The sequence below is a fragment of the Sabethes cyaneus genome, chromosome 2, assembly GCF_943734655.1.
Source record: "Sabethes cyaneus chromosome 2, idSabCyanKW18_F2, whole genome shotgun sequence".
NCBI classification, from domain to species: domain Eukaryota; kingdom Metazoa; phylum Arthropoda; class Insecta; order Diptera; family Culicidae; genus Sabethes; species Sabethes cyaneus.
In genome coordinates, this window is record NC_071354.1 from 5,500,870 (window position 1) to 5,517,081 (window position 16,212).

Sequence of the window (16,212 nt, forward strand, 5' to 3'; positions counted from 1 at the left end):
CTACCGTGTATGAAATGGAGAAGTCAAATGAGGGGTGTCCAATATAGCTCTAGCCATCGCAAGCCCCTACCTAGCGCCTCCACGTGGCCATACCTGGTAATGCTCTATATTGAGTAGCCAAGCTGGGAGGTGCGATGTTGGGTGATTCACGGCTGCCTGATCTCAAAACCGCGGTTTTGGGCAGACGGCGGAGCCATACGGCCTTGCTAATAGGTAGGTTATTTCAATTATTTTTTTTTGTTTTAGCTTATGAAGCATCTTCTGCTATATAGTAAAAACTTTGACCAAAACGAACTTTAATACTGCACATGGATATCAGACGAATCCTCAATGGAACCTCAAAGAACGCAACTCTATTCCATTCGAAGGACTGCTGGTGAGATTATTCTATTTTTAATTGAGGATTCCCACATAAACATCCCGCGGTTACAGAGCGCCGCGTCGGTAATGGTCGGTAATGGGGGGTCGTATCGAAGTGTGGGAAGCTTTCACTGATGTTTATCGAGAAAAACGTGAAAATCAACGCCGCGTACTATGTGATCGAGGTTCTGGAGAAGGTTGTGGCCCCATCACTTCGTGACCTCTACGGAAAAGATGATTACGCCTTTCAACAGGACGGCGCACCGGCACACACGGCGAATATCGTCCAAGCGTGGTGTCAGGAGAATTTGACTGATTTTCTCGATGAGACTTTGTGGCTTCTCAGCTCCCTGGATCTTAATCCCCTAATCCCCATTTCCAAGATCTGGGACGGGATGCCCATGGACCAGGGTGCGTGCCGCGTGATTCTTTGGAGAATCGTCTCAAGCTCATCATAAAGCACATAGGGGGAGGGCTTCCACTAAATATGTCGTAAAGGTTCTCAATATACACTACTTCAATAAAAATTGACTCAGAAAAGAATATCTTGTATTTTCATATTTTAAACACATTTTTAAAGTGTATTCGAACTTATTGAACACCCTGTATAAGTTACAACATGTCCCGTCTATTTCTGAAATACAGAGCTCGGAGAAGAGCTCGTGGTTCATCGTTCTCGTTCATATACCGTTCTCACATACCCCACCAAAGATGGTCCTAAACACTGAACGCCGGACTACCGGTCTTATTGGCGTTTTCTACATGACACACTTAGTTTGATGGTGTGTACCTAGTAAGTCTTGTGGAGTCCGTACTAAGTACGACTTCCGGCAAGAATACGTCTGCGTATTTCTCTGCTGCAGTCAGTTGTTATCCGACGTCATATACGACTCGATGTATACAAATTCCTCCACCACCTCGAACTCGTCCCCATCGCTTACCACACTATTGCCTATGCGAGGTCGATCGCGCTCGGTTCGTTCTGCTAACAGGTACCTACTTGGTTTTAGACGTATTCTCCACTAATCCCACCTTCACTGCTTCACGTTTCAGCTTAGTATATTACTCACTTGGAACGTTCTTCCGATTTCCACATCGTCAGCGGAACAGATAAATTGGCTAGATTCGTTGAAGATCGTGTACCGCATGTTAAGACCCGCACGTATCATAACACCTTCTAGCGTTGTTGAACAGGCGATAGGAAATATTTTCGTCTTGTCGAAGTTATCTGCGTGTTTCACACGGGCTTAATATCGCGCCCGATATCCTCACACAGACCTGTACACCATCCATCGTAGCCTTAATCAGTTTTGTCAACTTCCCGGGAAAACCGTTTTATCCATAATTTTCCATAACTCTTCACGGTCGATAGTATCGTAGACGGCCATGACATCTATGGATAAATCCATGGTGCGTAGGAACTTGGTATTCGCGACATTTTTGGAGAATTTATCGCAGCACAAAAATTTGGTCCGTTGTCGATCGCCCGTCTCCAAACCGGCTTGGTAACTTTCCACGAATTTACTTGCTAGGGGCGTTAGACGGCTAAATATGATCTGAGAAAGCACTTCATAGGCGGCGTTGAGAATGGTGGACGTCCGATAGTCCTCGCATTTCAACTCTTAGCTTTTCTTGTATATATTCGACATATTACTCCCTCCTTTCACTCTTCCGGTAGCTGTTCTATTTCGCAGATTCGGAATATCAGCCGGTACAGGCAGGTAGCCAACCTTTCCTGGCTCATCTTGATAAGCTCCGCTGCGATGCCATCCTTGCCAGCTGCCTTGTTGTTTTGCCATTCAGGCTTCCACCTTTCGATCACCTCACGTTCATCCGACAAGATCCCTCCGTCTTTATATCGACACGTTTCGGCTCGCGGCACGAATCCTTTGCGAGATACGTTCAGTTTCTTGTAGAATTTACGCGTTTCCTGAGAGTGATACAGCTGTTCTATGTCCTCGCACTCCATTTTTCAGGGCGGCGCTTCTTATCCCGGATAAAGTGGGTTTGCTGTCTTCGTTTCTGTCTTTATTGTTCCACGTTTTGACAGGTGCCCTGCTAAAGTATCAACGTCCGCATTCTTCTCATCTAACATCCTCTGACATTCCTCGTCGAACCAGTCGTTACGTCGACTCCGCTCAACGAACGCAATGGCAGCTTTCGCTGCGCCGTTGATGGTTGCTTTAACACTATCCCAGCAGTCCTCGAAAGGGGCTTCGCTTAGCTCTCCCTCCCTTACTTGTGCGTACTCAGTAGCGACCTCAGGTAACTTAAGTTGTTCCAGATTGTACCGTGACGGGTGACGGTATCGAATGTTGGTAACAACGGAAAGTCGTTGGTGCACTTTAACCATCAAAGAGTAGTGGTCAGAATCATTGTTTGCGCGATGATAGGCGACATCGATCATATCCAAGAAGTGCCTTCTATCAAACCAAAAGTCCTTTAAAAACCCGTGCCTATAAAATTTGCGTACGGAAGACGTACGTACACTTGCCGCATTCTAACGGAAGATGTTGCGGAGTATTTTGAGCGGAGTAAAAGCGGAAAGCGACCAGCACTCCTTGGTAATCCAACAAGCATTTCTCCTGTATGATTGCTTATTAAGGGTTAGTTTTTAGAATATTGACTATATAACGGTTGTATAATCTACTATTCAAATAAAATGTTTGTTGACGGAATTCGGGACTCGGTTACAGTACTGAGCCGGTCACGTCGCGAGGATGCCGGACAAGATGCTAGACGAAAAGTCCAGAACCAAGTGAAGTGGGACGAGCTCTTGAAACAGCATGAACCGCAGAAAATTTCGGAAAGGGCATTACAAAAACCACGTCTATGAATTTTGCACAATCGCTTCTTTTGCTTTATTCATATTTCAGTCAGCTGTATAATATAGATTGGTTAATGAGCAGAGTATTTTAATTCTATGCCGCCAATTGATAAGAAAACGAGTAAATAATAAAAAGGTTATCACAATTAAACATATTAAGAAATAGACAATTCCAAACTATTCAAATGTAAAAAAACTGTGAGTACTTTTAGGAATAGTAAGCCATTAAATTATAAGTACGGTCTTCGAAAAAAATTTTCGTTATTCTAAAAGCACTTTTGAGCAGCTCATTTACCAAATACGTAAACTCGAACGTATTACTAACGCGATGAATTAAACATATTCAAATCCGGGGCCTTGTGGCGGCACATCACATGTTGGAATTTGCTGTTCTACCGCCACGGTTGTGTGGTTCTTCTTTTCGTGAACATTTTTTTCGTGCGCCAGCATACTCCACTTCAGCTTAAATCTGAAAGAAAATAATATTTCAAATTATTCCTTTCAAATTCTTTTATTTTAAAGAATAAAATTCAACACACTTTTTCCCGCAATATTTGCACTCGTGGGGAAACACTTCCGTATGCACAACGGTGACATGTTGCTTCAGATACTGGCGCATCGTGAATCCTTTCCCGCAAAATTGGCAAATGTGCGACTTGGTGTGCATATGCTTGCGCTTGTGGTAGTTGATCACCTTGATGGCACCCCGAATATTTCGGCCACAGATATCACATTTGTACGTTGGCACGCCGTTTTCACTGTGAATTCTTTTCACATGCGATATTTGGTTGACCCTGCTGTAGAATGTTAGTTCACATCCTTCGGCAGGGCACGAGTACGGTTTTATGCCTGAAAAGAAGCTTAGTTGTAAAGAAAATCTTACAACCGTGCGATTGAAAAATACCTAAATGGCGATTTTTGTGCGATTCGGCTGCTTGGGGACACACCCGCTGTCCGCAGAGGTCGCACAGCTCTTGGCGGGGATCGTGTTCTTTGCTGGATGCCGACGGCGTAGCCTTTTCCTTCGAAGACTTCCGCGTTCTTTTCGGTTTGGGGCTCAAAGATTCATTGTTTTTCGATTTCCTATTTTTTCTTGGTGCTTTCACCGGCTTTTCAAAATCATCGTTCCTTCGCTTGCTTCTTTTCTTGGTTTTCTTTTGAGTTATATAATCTTCGTTCTCAGAATCTGATGATGACGAAAATCTCGAAACATCACCGTCTAGTAGAAAATCCATTTCAGATTCCGGTTCTGGTTGACTATTACTTATGAGGGTAGTAATAGGTTCACTAGAAAAAACTTCTGCCTTAATGGAATCCATACACTCACTGGTTTCTCCCGCATCAATTACTGCAGAAACTATTTGATGAACATCATCTACCAGATTTGTAGATGTCATTTGTGATAGTTCGACATTTTCAGTAGAATTATCTTTCTTCGAATCAGCAGCACTTCGTCTTTTCGAAAACTCTTGATAGATGCAATCAACCTGATTTTTGTGCTGCTCCACTACGGTCCGGCATTTAGCAATAGCTTCCACGCAATCGGAATCATCCCATCCTTCACTTTCCAAGTACATTCTCTCACCCAGCAACAAATTTTTCGCTTTCGCTACTGCTTCCTTGAAATCCAACATAATATCCAACAAGTTTAAACAGTTACAGCATGCTAACGGGTACGCGTCGCCCGGGAAGATCTTGATTCTAAACGCTGCAAGCGCCTTGGATTTATGTTTTGTAAGGATTATTTTCAGATTACTTCGTGCAACTCTCCTCAAACAGAATCGACATTGTGGAACGACAGTCTCACCGTAAACCGGATCGATCGGTTCGTTTTCACCCGCAATCGATGGCACATTCACTCTCGTGGCAACATTATCGTCGATATCCTCCGGTTTCACTTGAACGGCCCGCGTCCTAGTGTATCGCCGTTTGACTTTACCCGCAATGCTGAAATAGTTTAGGTGCGTTATTAATAGCACGACAGATCGTGAAAATCTATTTTCGCTCGTATTGAATACTTGGTATCAGAGATTCGATCGAGTCAGTCGATCGGAAAATAGATACATTGTAATCAAGGGTAAGACCGATAAATACCTGCCCATGTCAGTATTAGAATTGAACATATTTTCATCACTGCTGCTGCTCCTGCTGCTAGCGTTGTCCGGCTCCGTTTTGATGTCGACCAACTCAAAGGACAGCTCTTCCTTAACTTTCCGTGCGCCTCGGCGGAAGCGCCGCGAGTTTTCCATTGCACTTTGCCCACTTAGACTGAGCTAATACTACGAAAATTATTAGTTTAGTTTATTGAAAATTTTGTTTTATTTTGCTTGTTTAGTGGAGAAACGACAGTATTTTTGTATAGGAGCGATAACAGTGACGGACACAAACATGAATACATGAACATGAATGACAACCATGATGACAACATTATCATAAACTGCGGACTTGCGGAGTCAAGAAAGCATGCTATAAAAAATTATAGCTTGTGTTTCATGGACAGAGCAACACTCAGGAGAAAATGACATATTCACATATTTAAAACTTTACTTCAATTATTTTTACGTTAGCTTAATCGATTCTGCCTATTTTAAAAGCAGTTTTTTTTTGTTTGAAACGAAAATTTTGTTCATGAAAATATCTTTGCTTTGTTCAGATTGACAAGAAGAATGCAATAAATACATTTTTATAAACAGAACCCCGCTTTTGGGCCTAAAAACTGCTTCCGAAATTGATGGGCTCTCCGACGAAACGGTAATGACTGCTAATTTCCCGTTAAAAGCTGTTGAAATAAAGCAATGGAATTATATACTGTTGTATCCATAAAAATAATTAAACTGTACACCTTCGTGCACAGTACTTTGTAATGTGAACAGATAGAATTAAATAATCTCTGGTAGCACTGTCGTGTTACGAGCATAGTCTGGATAAACAGAATAGTAAATAAAGCCTGCTGATCGAACTCAGCAGTTTAGTTTTATGTTACAACTCGAAGTACAAACGCGTGTGCTTATTCGGACCTATAAGAAGAACCTCCCTGAAGTTTCAGCTTTATTAAGTGGCGACGAGAAAAGTGGAAAATTAAAAGTGTAACCGGTAGTGTTTGCTTCGGAAAGCAGAAACCATTGTTGCAGCGGCGTACTGCACCTAGTGGATTTAGGCAATTTAGTGTGCGAGAAAAACAGCAAAAGTGCAAAAGTCCGTGGCTTTGATTGCGTTTTCGCAGCCGGACAGTGTACAGATTTAGTTTGCAGCTGTTTTGTATTCAGCTGGTGTCTGCGTAAGTGGTAAAAAACCGCTTTTGCGTCCGCTGTGTTGCGCCATATTTTTATGCTAGGGGAAGAATAGATTATTTTGTGATTCTTTTATTTCGGATACCGCCATTATTTAATATAATTATTTGCCAAATAAAGAAATTTTTTCTTGCCATTTTGTGTTAACAAAGGCTGCAGTTGCTTTTTTGTTTAAAACAAATAATTTTGACAGCTTTGTTTCATTGTTTTCCTTTTTCTATTTACCAATAGGTTTTTAAATCTCACTGGTTCTTTGGAAAATTGCCGACAAATCATCCAGTAGGACAAACGACCGGATTATTTTAATTCAGAGCGGACCAAGCTCCATGAAACGTTTAAAGACGGCTACTGGATAGATCTTCTGGACATTTTGAATCAACCGGGTGCAGCCTGAATAGTTTTTGCAGCGTTAAAAAAAAGAGGATTGAGCCAGCGAGTCTGGTCAGAATATTTCTTTGACAGACTTTTGCGGTCAAGAGTATACCGGTATCTGGTAAGCGTTTTCAATTCTTTTTTATTGGTTCAATTAAGTGATATATCTTAATAGATAATGGCTTATAGCGGTGAAAGTTCTCGCCAGAGTGGCAGCATTTTAATTGGCTCAATAGAGCCATATGTAGTAGGATCGTCTTTCGTTAACTACTCTGAAAGGCTTGATTATTTATTTCAAGTAAATGGAATTACTGACGTTGCTAAACAAAAAGCCCTTTTTGTTACGTTAAGCGGTTCTGCGGTTTACGATGAGCTTAAGCTTCTTTACCCATCTTCGGAAGATCTTAAGCAAGTTACGTATGCAGACATTTCTAAAAAACTTAGAGAGCGTTTTGATCGTGTTGAGTCTGATCTTATCCAAAGGTATAAATTTTATAACCGGGTACAAGGTCCTAACGAAAAAGCGGAGGATTTTGTGCTTGCAGTGAAACTGCAAGCCGAGTTCTGCGCTTTTGGAGAGTTTAGGGAAACGGCTATCCGCGACAAATTAGTAATGGGGGTTTATGATCAGTCCCTCCAACAAAAACTATTGAATGAAGACACTCTCAGTTTATCAACGGCGGAGAAGATGATTGTAAACTGGGAGCTGGCCGGTGCTCGTGCAAGAATGATCAATGATCGTAACGGTGGCCAAGTTGCGTCGATTAGAGGGCGTTTAGGTCGAAGGGACTTACACGATAATGGCCGTAGCAGAAGTAGAAGCCGCGATAACGGTTATAAGCGGCGATGGCAGAGTAGAAGTACGGAAGGAAGACAAACGGGGCGCTATGCGAATATGATCTGCGATTTTTGTGGCTTGAAGGGCCACATCAAGCGTTCTTGCTTTAAAAGGAGGAAAATGCAGAGGCAATCGGTGAAATTTGTTGACGGCAGGGCGGACGTGACTTTTGGTGACGATAAAATAGCCGACATGTTCAACCAGTTGAATGCGGACATGAACGATACGGACAGCGACAGTGACTCAGGTGACTATAGATGCATGCAGGTGTCTTCCGTAAATAGATTTAGCAGTGCATGTTTTTTGCAAGTATTTGTGCAAGGTAAACGATTAAAAATGGAAGTTGACTGCGGGTCTGCAGTGTCAGTAATCGGTTCAGATCTTTATAAAAAAATATTTAGCATACCTTTACAGAAAACAAAAAAGGATTTGGTTGTGATTAATGGTTCTAAGCTTGATATTTTGGGAAAAATTGACGTAATGGTACAGTTGAATTCCATTAAATGTATGCTACCGTTATTTGTATTGAAATGTGATCATGAATTCATTCCGTTACTAGGACGTACGTGGTTGGATGTATTTTTTCCCAAATGGAGGGAATATTTTATGAATACTTCACAGGTCAACAATATTGAATTGTTAAATCTGGTTGATAATTTTTTGATGGATATCAAAAAGCAATACTCAAATGTTTTTACTAAAGATCTGTCTTCACCGATTGTAGGGTTTGAAGCGGATATTGTTTTGAAGGAAAATACTCCTATTTTTAGAAAAGCTTACGAGGTCCCATATAGGCTTAGAGAAAAGGTGGTCGAACATTTGGAAAAGTTGGAGAAGGAAAATGTTATAACTCCTATCCAAACAAGTGAGTGGGCTTCTCCAGTCGTTGTTGTACCTAAAAAGAATGGTGAGATTAGGATGGTGATAGATTGTAAGGTTTCAATTAACAAGGTGATAATTGCGAATAGCTATCCCTTACCATTAGCGCAGGATATTTTTGCAAATCTAGCGGGTTGTAAGGTTTTTTGTGCCCTTGATTTGGAAGGTGCATATACTCAACTGAGATTGTCAGAAAAATCAAGAAAATTTGTAGTTATTAACACGATCAAGGGACTTTACACTTACAACAGGTTACCACAAGGCGCTTCATCAAGTGCAGCAATATTTCAACAGGTCATGGATCAAGTTTTGACTGGGTTAGAGAATGTTCGCTGTTATTTAGATGATGTACTTATTGCAGGAAGGGACATACACGACTGTCGGAGAAAGGTTTTTGCGGTTATGGAGAAGTTGTCTCAAGCTAATATCAAGGTCAATTGGAGTAAATGTAAATTTTTTATGAATTCTCTTCCATATCTAGGTCACATTATTTCTGAAAAGGGTTTGCTTCCTTGTCCGGAAAAACTGGCAACAATTAGGGAAGCAGCTGTTCCAAAGAATGTGACTGAACTGAAGGCGTTTTTAGGGCTCGTGAATTATTACGGCAAATTTGTACCCCACTTATCTTCGAAGCTTAGTAGTTTATACAGGTTATTAAAAAAGGACGTAAAGTATGTGTGGGATGAGAACATAAACAAGGCTTTCGTTAGGTGTAAAGATGAGCTACTTAATGCTAATATTCTAGAATTTTATGACCCTATAAAACCAATAGTTGTTGTTTCGGACGCTTCAGGATATGGTTTAGGAGGAGTGATTGCGCATGACATTAACGGAATTGAAAAGCCTATTTCATTCACATCCTTTTCTCTTAACAGTGCTCAAATGAAGTATCCTATACTCCATTTAGAAGCTTTAGCCTTGGTTTGTACGGTGAAGAAATTTCACAAATATTTATATGGTCAAAAGTTTGTAATATACACAGATCACAAACCTTTAGTAGGAATCTTTGGCAAAGCAGGAAAGAATGCGATCTTTGTTACTCGGTTGCAGAGATATGTTTTAGAGATGGCTATTTACGATTTTGAAATCAGATATAGACCGTCTGAGAAAATGGCAAATGCTGATTTCTGCTCACGTTTTCCATTGAATCAGGCTGTTCCAGAACAATTTGATAAAGAAATCGTGAAAAGCATCAATTTTAGCCAAGATTTTCCTGTTGATTTCTCCCAAGTTGCCAATGAAACAAGCAGGGACGAATTTTTGCAACAAGTTATATATTATATGCAGAATGGTTGGCCAGAAAGAGTGGACAAGCGTTATGCTCATGTTTTCTCTAATGGTATAGATTTGGAAATTTTAAACAATTGTGTATTATTTCAGGATAGAGTTATAATACCTAAAAGCATGCAGAATGGAATTTTGAAATTATTGCATGCCAATCATTCAGGGGTTGTAAAAATGAAAAAGTTAGCTCGTAGAGCAGTTTTCTGGTTCGGGATTAACTCAGATATTGAAAAATATGTCGGGGCTTGCGAATCTTGCAGCAGAATGGCTGTGGTTCCCAAACAAAAAACCAGTTCTTCTTGGATTCCTACTAAGAAACCATTTAGCAGAATTCATGCTGATTTCTTCCATTTTGACCACAAAATATTTTTATTGATTGTGGACAGTTATTCAAAATGGATCGAAGTTGAGTATATGAAACATGGAACCGATGCAAAAAAAGTTTTAAGAAAATTTGTGGGAGTATTTGCTAGATTTGGGTTGCCAGATGTAGTGGTGACTGATGGTGGTCCTCCATTTAATTCTTGTGATTTCATAACATTTTTGGAAAGGCAGGGAATTAAGGTTTTGAAAAGTCCTCCTTACAATCCTTCTAGTAACGGTCAGGCGGAGCGATCAGTGAGAATTGTAAAGGAGGTTTTAAAGAAATTTATGTTAGAACAGGAAGTCAAAAGATTAGATGTTGAGGATCAAATTAGTTTGTTTCTGATGAACTACAGAAATACATGTTTAGCGTCTGAAGGGGATTTCCCATCAGAAAGGATATTTAGGTATAAGCCCAAAATGTTAATAGATTTGCTAAATCCTATTCACAGTTATAAATATCAGTTAGCTGAACCAACCCCATCCAATGATGTAACTAAACCAAAGATCATTGAGCAAGATAAAGTACAGCTCAAGGAACCATTAGATAAACTGACGATCGGTGATGTGGTTTACTATAAAAATCACAATCCCAAAGATTTTAGTAGATGGTTAAAAGCATCCTATTTACGGAAACTTTCTAAAAACATTTTTCAGGTGTCGGTTGGAAACGTCGTCATCACGGCGCATCGTAGTCAACTTAAACCAGCGAAATATTCACCTGCTAAGGCGTGCGGAATAGTTTTCCCTGGCGCTAGCAGCGATAAGGAGGTGCGTGTCGAAGGTACCAACCGCAAGCGAAGTTTTCGCTCAACAAGTTTTTGCAACGAGGAAGTGTTTCGAGGGTTCGAAGAACCCGCCATCAAGAATCGGAGAATGGAGTCGTCTAATGAAGATCGAAGAGAAGCAGCAGGCATTACAACTCCTACTTTAAGGAGATCGAAGCGTTTGAAAAAAGCTAAAATCGAACGAAATTTTATATATGGAAATGCTTGTAAATGATTACTATCGAATTTAATATTTTTTCAAATTATAATTGTAAACATAGATTTAGCTAACATTATATCTAAAAGGGTAAAGAGTTGTTGTATCCATAAAAATAATTAAACTGTACACCTTCGTGCACAGTACTTTGTAATGTGAACAGATAGAATTAAATAATCTCTGGTAGCACTGTCGTGTTACGAGCATAGTCTGGATAAACAGAATAGTAAATAAAGCCTGCTGATCGAACTCAGCAGTTTAGTTTTATGTTACAACTCGAAGTACAAACGCGTGTGCTTATTCGGACCTATAAGAAGAACCTCCCTGAAGTTTCAGCTTTATTATATACCTGCGATATCTCATTCGTGCCTGGTGGCCTGACAAGTGCCAATAGCAGAATTAGCAAAAGAAATTCATGAATGTTGGCGGCGGAAGTGGATCAAACACACTTTGAGAAAAAGGGCGAGGCGAACAAGATCTGCAGAGCAGTACTCGCTTCGATTTCTCAAGGACAGCGTAGGAGGGGCAGAAGACCCAGGAGCTCATTGGCGACGCAACTTAGCCAACGACATCTGGGCTGTTGACGAAAACCTGTCCCGACGGCCGGTAAAAACCATAGCTTGTAACCGTTGGCAGTGGAGATCTCTGATCTCATCCCTTTGTTTTCCTGGACCGGCGGACATGGACACATAAATAAGCAAGTCTCAGAAGCTCAGAACCTACAAATCACTTTCAACCTGGTCGAGCCATCATGCACGTTGAGCCACCTGTTCCTGGTGCCGGTGGAGTTGAACAAAACTTTTTTCGTCGCACGGGTAGGGTCACTCTCCCCTTTCAGTTTGTACTCCGCCATCATATATCGTCCCCAGCACCTTCCGCTCGAAGACGGCAAGGGTACGTATTTTGTACATTCTCCACTTCGTACGGCGGCATATGCATAGCGTTTTGCGAAGGGCAAAGTAGACCCGATATCCTGCTTGAATGCGCCGCTGGATTTCCTAACTAGTGTTGTTGTTTGCGCCAACGTCAATGGTCAACGTTTACCGTCCGTGGGAAGCACGCGTTTGAATCTGTTCCTTTCATGTATTTGATCTTCGACGCATTTACCTTTAGTCCAATCATTCTAGACTCTGCCTTCAGTCTGGCCTAAATTGCCTCTTTCATCGCAAAGTTCCTGGCTATGATAACCAAGTCATCTGCAAAGGCGGCCAACTGCGAGTTGAACAGAATGCAGATTAAACCGTCATCTTGACTCTTTCGACTGTATCGTATGCTGCTTTGAAATCAATAAAGATGTGATGTGCGGGAATGTTCTACTCCCAACATTTCTGCAAGATCTGTCGAATGGAACGTTGTAGGCGATATTTACTACTGGTGACAGCAGTATTATATACCGCGATAGTTGCACCAACCATCTTTTTTATATATGAGACAAATCACTGCTTCTATGCATTCCTCCGGTAGCATTTCCTCCTACCAAAACTTGGAAATAAACCGGTGTGTTGCCTTTGCCAGGCTGGCAAAGGGTGAACATGTGCATTCCATAACCTCTATTCACTAACTCCTATTCCCACCTCCACGTGACGCCGGCTGGGGTACGCAACTTCGTTTGTCGTACGCTAACAGGAAAAGGGACACAGTGACTCCCACCATTATTAAGATAAGGACCTTAACAGCCTACTGTACCGGAACACAAAAAGTTAATGCAAATGAAAGAAATCTCTCTGGATTATTGGCAACGACCTTTAGCGTGAAAACACGGACACAAATCGGAACTTGGAATATACTGATCCTTGCCTAGCAGGGCAAGTTGGTTTAACTTCCAAGGGAAGCTGGCCGCCTGAAGCATGAAATCCTGGGGCTGAGCGAGGTCCGCTGGCCGGATACTGGCGAACAAAAGACATCATCCGGACAAGTCTTGCTCTACTCTGGCATACGAAGTGAAAATGCTACTCGAGAAAGAGAAGTTGGATTCCTACTGAGCCCCGGGGCACATGCGGCCCTGATGAAATGGGAACCGATAAATGAGGGAATAATCGTTGCCAAATTCAGAACACAGGTTAGGAACCTTATAGCAATCCATGGACGTCGAAGAGCAATGGACCGGTATCAAGAACGCCTTCATCACGACCAGTGATGAAACCCTCGGCAAAGCGCGCAGCGGGCGGAGGGAGTGGATTTCGGAGGAAACCTGGAGGAAGATCGTCGGGCGGAGAGAGGCGAAAGCCAGCATTGAGCGAGCGCGGACCAGATCGGCTAAGACAGCTGTCCGTGAACGATTCGCCGAACTGGAGATGGCTGTTAAACGTGCTTCTAGGCGGAACAAGAGAGCCTGGACTAACTCCCTAGCCAAACAAGGAGAAACCGCCGCCGCCAATAGTGATATCCTTGTGGTGTACGATATTTCTCATCGCCTTAGTGGTGCTAGGATGAATACAAAGATGCCGCTAAAGGACACAGTTGGTCAGCTACTGACTGACCGTAAAGAACAGCGTAAGCGATAGACTGAACATTTTGAACAACTCTTCCGAGTTTCAAATGTCAGAGACCAACAAAACCAGCAGCGTATGACGCCTACACTGCCCATAAATGGAAGACAGTCACATCTGCAAAATCGTGCAACTACGAAAAACGCTGTTGAAGCCACGACAATTTTTCTTTAATATTGAATCGATTTTGGAAACAAATCGTCCAAATCGTCATAAAATCACTTGAATGTACATAACAGAATACTTTTACAAGCAATTGGTTCACAAGTGACCTAAAATTTGTTCCAAAATTTAGAAAAACAGCCGAAGTTACTGATATGCGTTTATTTGTGCTTGAATAAGCAAGAATAAACGCATAACAGTCACAGCCACAGCATGCCTTGATCCTTGCGTTGTCGGTGGCTCGGCAGTACTTTCAAGACCACGTGTTGTTTTGATAATTCACGCGCTCGTTCAATTAAATTGTTCAAAATCTCTTCCTGGCATTTTCTCCTTTTTATTGTAATTTGTTATCTTGAGTTTACAGTGAGGTCCCATAACGTGTCCGAGTATGACCAATGTGATCCTGGACACTATATGTGACAACAAATGAACTATTTAAAACTAGTTTTGCAATTTCGAGTACCGACTTAGAGTCAGTCACATGTTGCATTTTAGTTAAATTCAGAAACTGATCCCCGTAGAGGTATCTGGAACATTCACGGACATGTTTAGATGTGGCCAATGTCATCTTGAACACTTTATACGACTACCAATAGTCTAGATTTGCCGAGTATTTATAGATGTCACATGATGGGTCTGTTGTGATTCAAGGTGCTTCTATGTTGAAGTCCCACATATTCCGGAACTTGTTCCTACTGTAACTTCGGAATCGTACATCCGATCCAAATTCTCCTCAATAGTGTTCTTCTAGGCCATAAAATCTTCCGTTTAGTAGTTGCTGCAGTCGAATCGGTCCAGGCATTTCCAAAAAACAGATACTTATTGATATATTTTCACTACTGTGACTGTTATGCGTTTATTTGTAATATGGGACTGACATAGTTTGATATTTTTTTCAACATCTTGGGAACAAACATAACTTTTTTGTTTGACATATTGAAAGAATAGTTAATTTAAAGATGATTTCCAGGTTTATCTCAAAAGTGGTGAAAAGTCAGATGGGACTGTTATGCATTTATGGGCAGTACAGTTCGTCAAATTAATCGCGTCTACTCGGAAGCACCATCGCTGGATGAAATTGTAGCAGCCATCAAGCGTTTGAAATCCAATAGAGCGCCAGGGATAGACTGTATTTCAGCCGAAATGCTCAAAGCTGACCCATCTTTGTCAGCCCAGATGATGCATCAGCTTTTCGGTAATAAATGGGAAACCGCAACTTTTCCGGTGGACTGAATGCAGGGCATATTGGTCAAAGTTCCTAAGAAAGGAGACCTAACTGAATGCGGTAAGGGGCGTGGCATCACGTTGCTCTGTATTACTCTCAAAGTTCTCTGCAAGGTAATCCTCACCCGGATCCAGAAGATCGACGCAGCTCTCTGGCGGCAGCAAGCTTCATTCCATGCCGGCCGGTCATATGTTGGAGCAAAACAACGAATTCCAGGCCTCTCTTCTGCTGGTGTTCGTTGACTTCGAAAAGGCGTTCGACCGACTCAACCACGAATACATCCGGGGCGCATTTAGGCATGGAGGAGTTCCAGATAAGCTAGTCCATCTCATCGAGGCTCAGTACGTAGCGTACTCGTGGAAGGTTTTGCACGACGGCGCCTTGTCCGACCCTATAAGGATTACTGCTGGCGTGTTCTGTTTCTCATCGTTCTGGATGAGATATTAGTTGGAGCAATCGACAGTAGACCAAATCGAGGATTGCCTTGGAATCCTCTAACGATGAAGCAGCTAAATGACCTCGACCTAGCCGACGACACTGTCTTGCTCGCTCAACGCCGAAACGATATGCAGAGCAAGTTAGATGGCCTCTCCGAGAGTCTCACAGCCAATGTAGCAAAAACTAAGTCTATGAGTGTGAACACTGACAATTCCACCAACTTCACAGATGCGGGACAAGTTGAATAGGTAGATCCATTTCAATATCTTGGTAGCCATACAACGTCCGATGGTGGTACCAAGGCTGATATAGCCACACGGACCAGGAAGGAGCCAACGAGATCTGCAGAGAAGCACTCGACTGGAATCCACAAGGATAGCGTAGAGGAGGCAGACTCAGAGGCTCATGGCGACGCAGCTTAGTAAACGACATCCGGGCTGTAGACGAGAAAACAGGTAAAAGCCATGGCGGGCAACCGTCAGCAGTGGACATATCTGATTTTATCCCTTTGTTCTGCCGGCGGACATGGACATATAAGACCGGCGGACGTGGACACATGGACCGGCGGACATGGACACATAAGTAAGTTGCCTTTGCCAGCGTTTCTCGGGCATGTTATAAAGCTCTACTGGAAAGCGTTAACTGTTAACTGTTTGTAGTAGATACCCTTGAATGTAACATCAAAAGAGACCATTGCCTCG

At 42.1% G+C, this 16,212-nt stretch overlaps 1 protein-coding gene and 1 long non-coding RNA gene across 2 annotated transcripts; one reads left to right on the forward strand and one right to left on the reverse strand.

Moving 5' to 3' along the window:
• Positions 1-3,520: 3,520 nt before the first annotated feature.
• LOC128738942 (zinc finger and BTB domain-containing protein 41-like) lies at positions 3,521-5,471 on the reverse strand. The gene is made up of 4 exons (XM_053834440.1): positions 5,282-5,471; positions 4,092-5,134; positions 3,727-4,036; positions 3,521-3,656 (listed from the first exon to the last, which is right to left on the reverse strand). The coding sequence occupies exons 1-4, from the start codon at positions 5,434-5,436 to the stop codon at positions 3,521-3,523; spliced, it is 1,644 nt and encodes a 547-aa protein (XP_053690415.1). The 5' UTR covers positions 5,437-5,471.
• Positions 5,472-6,375: 904 nt separating this feature from the next.
• On the forward strand, positions 6,376-11,249 carry LOC128737891 (uncharacterized). Its single transcript, XR_008412055.1, has 3 exons — positions 6,376-6,464; positions 6,709-6,970; positions 10,871-11,249. It is a non-coding gene; the product is annotated as an uncharacterized LOC128737891 (long non-coding RNA).
• Positions 11,250-16,212: the final 4,963 nt, after the last annotated feature.

Excerpts from the sequence above, each read along its gene's own strand:
- LOC128738942 (XM_053834440.1), bottom strand. The coding sequence starts at position 5,436 with ATGGAAAACTCGCGGCGCTTCCGCCGAGGCGCACGGAAAGTTAAGGAA. Across the intron at positions 4,037-4,091 it reads GCACAAAAATCGCCATTTAG|GCATAAAACCGTACTCGTGC; the intron begins GTATTTTTCAAT and ends GCTTCTTTTCAG. Across the intron at positions 3,657-3,726 it reads TGCAAATATTGCGGGAAAAA|ATTTAAGCTGAAGTGGAGTA; the intron begins GTGTGTTGAATT and ends ATTTTCTTTCAG.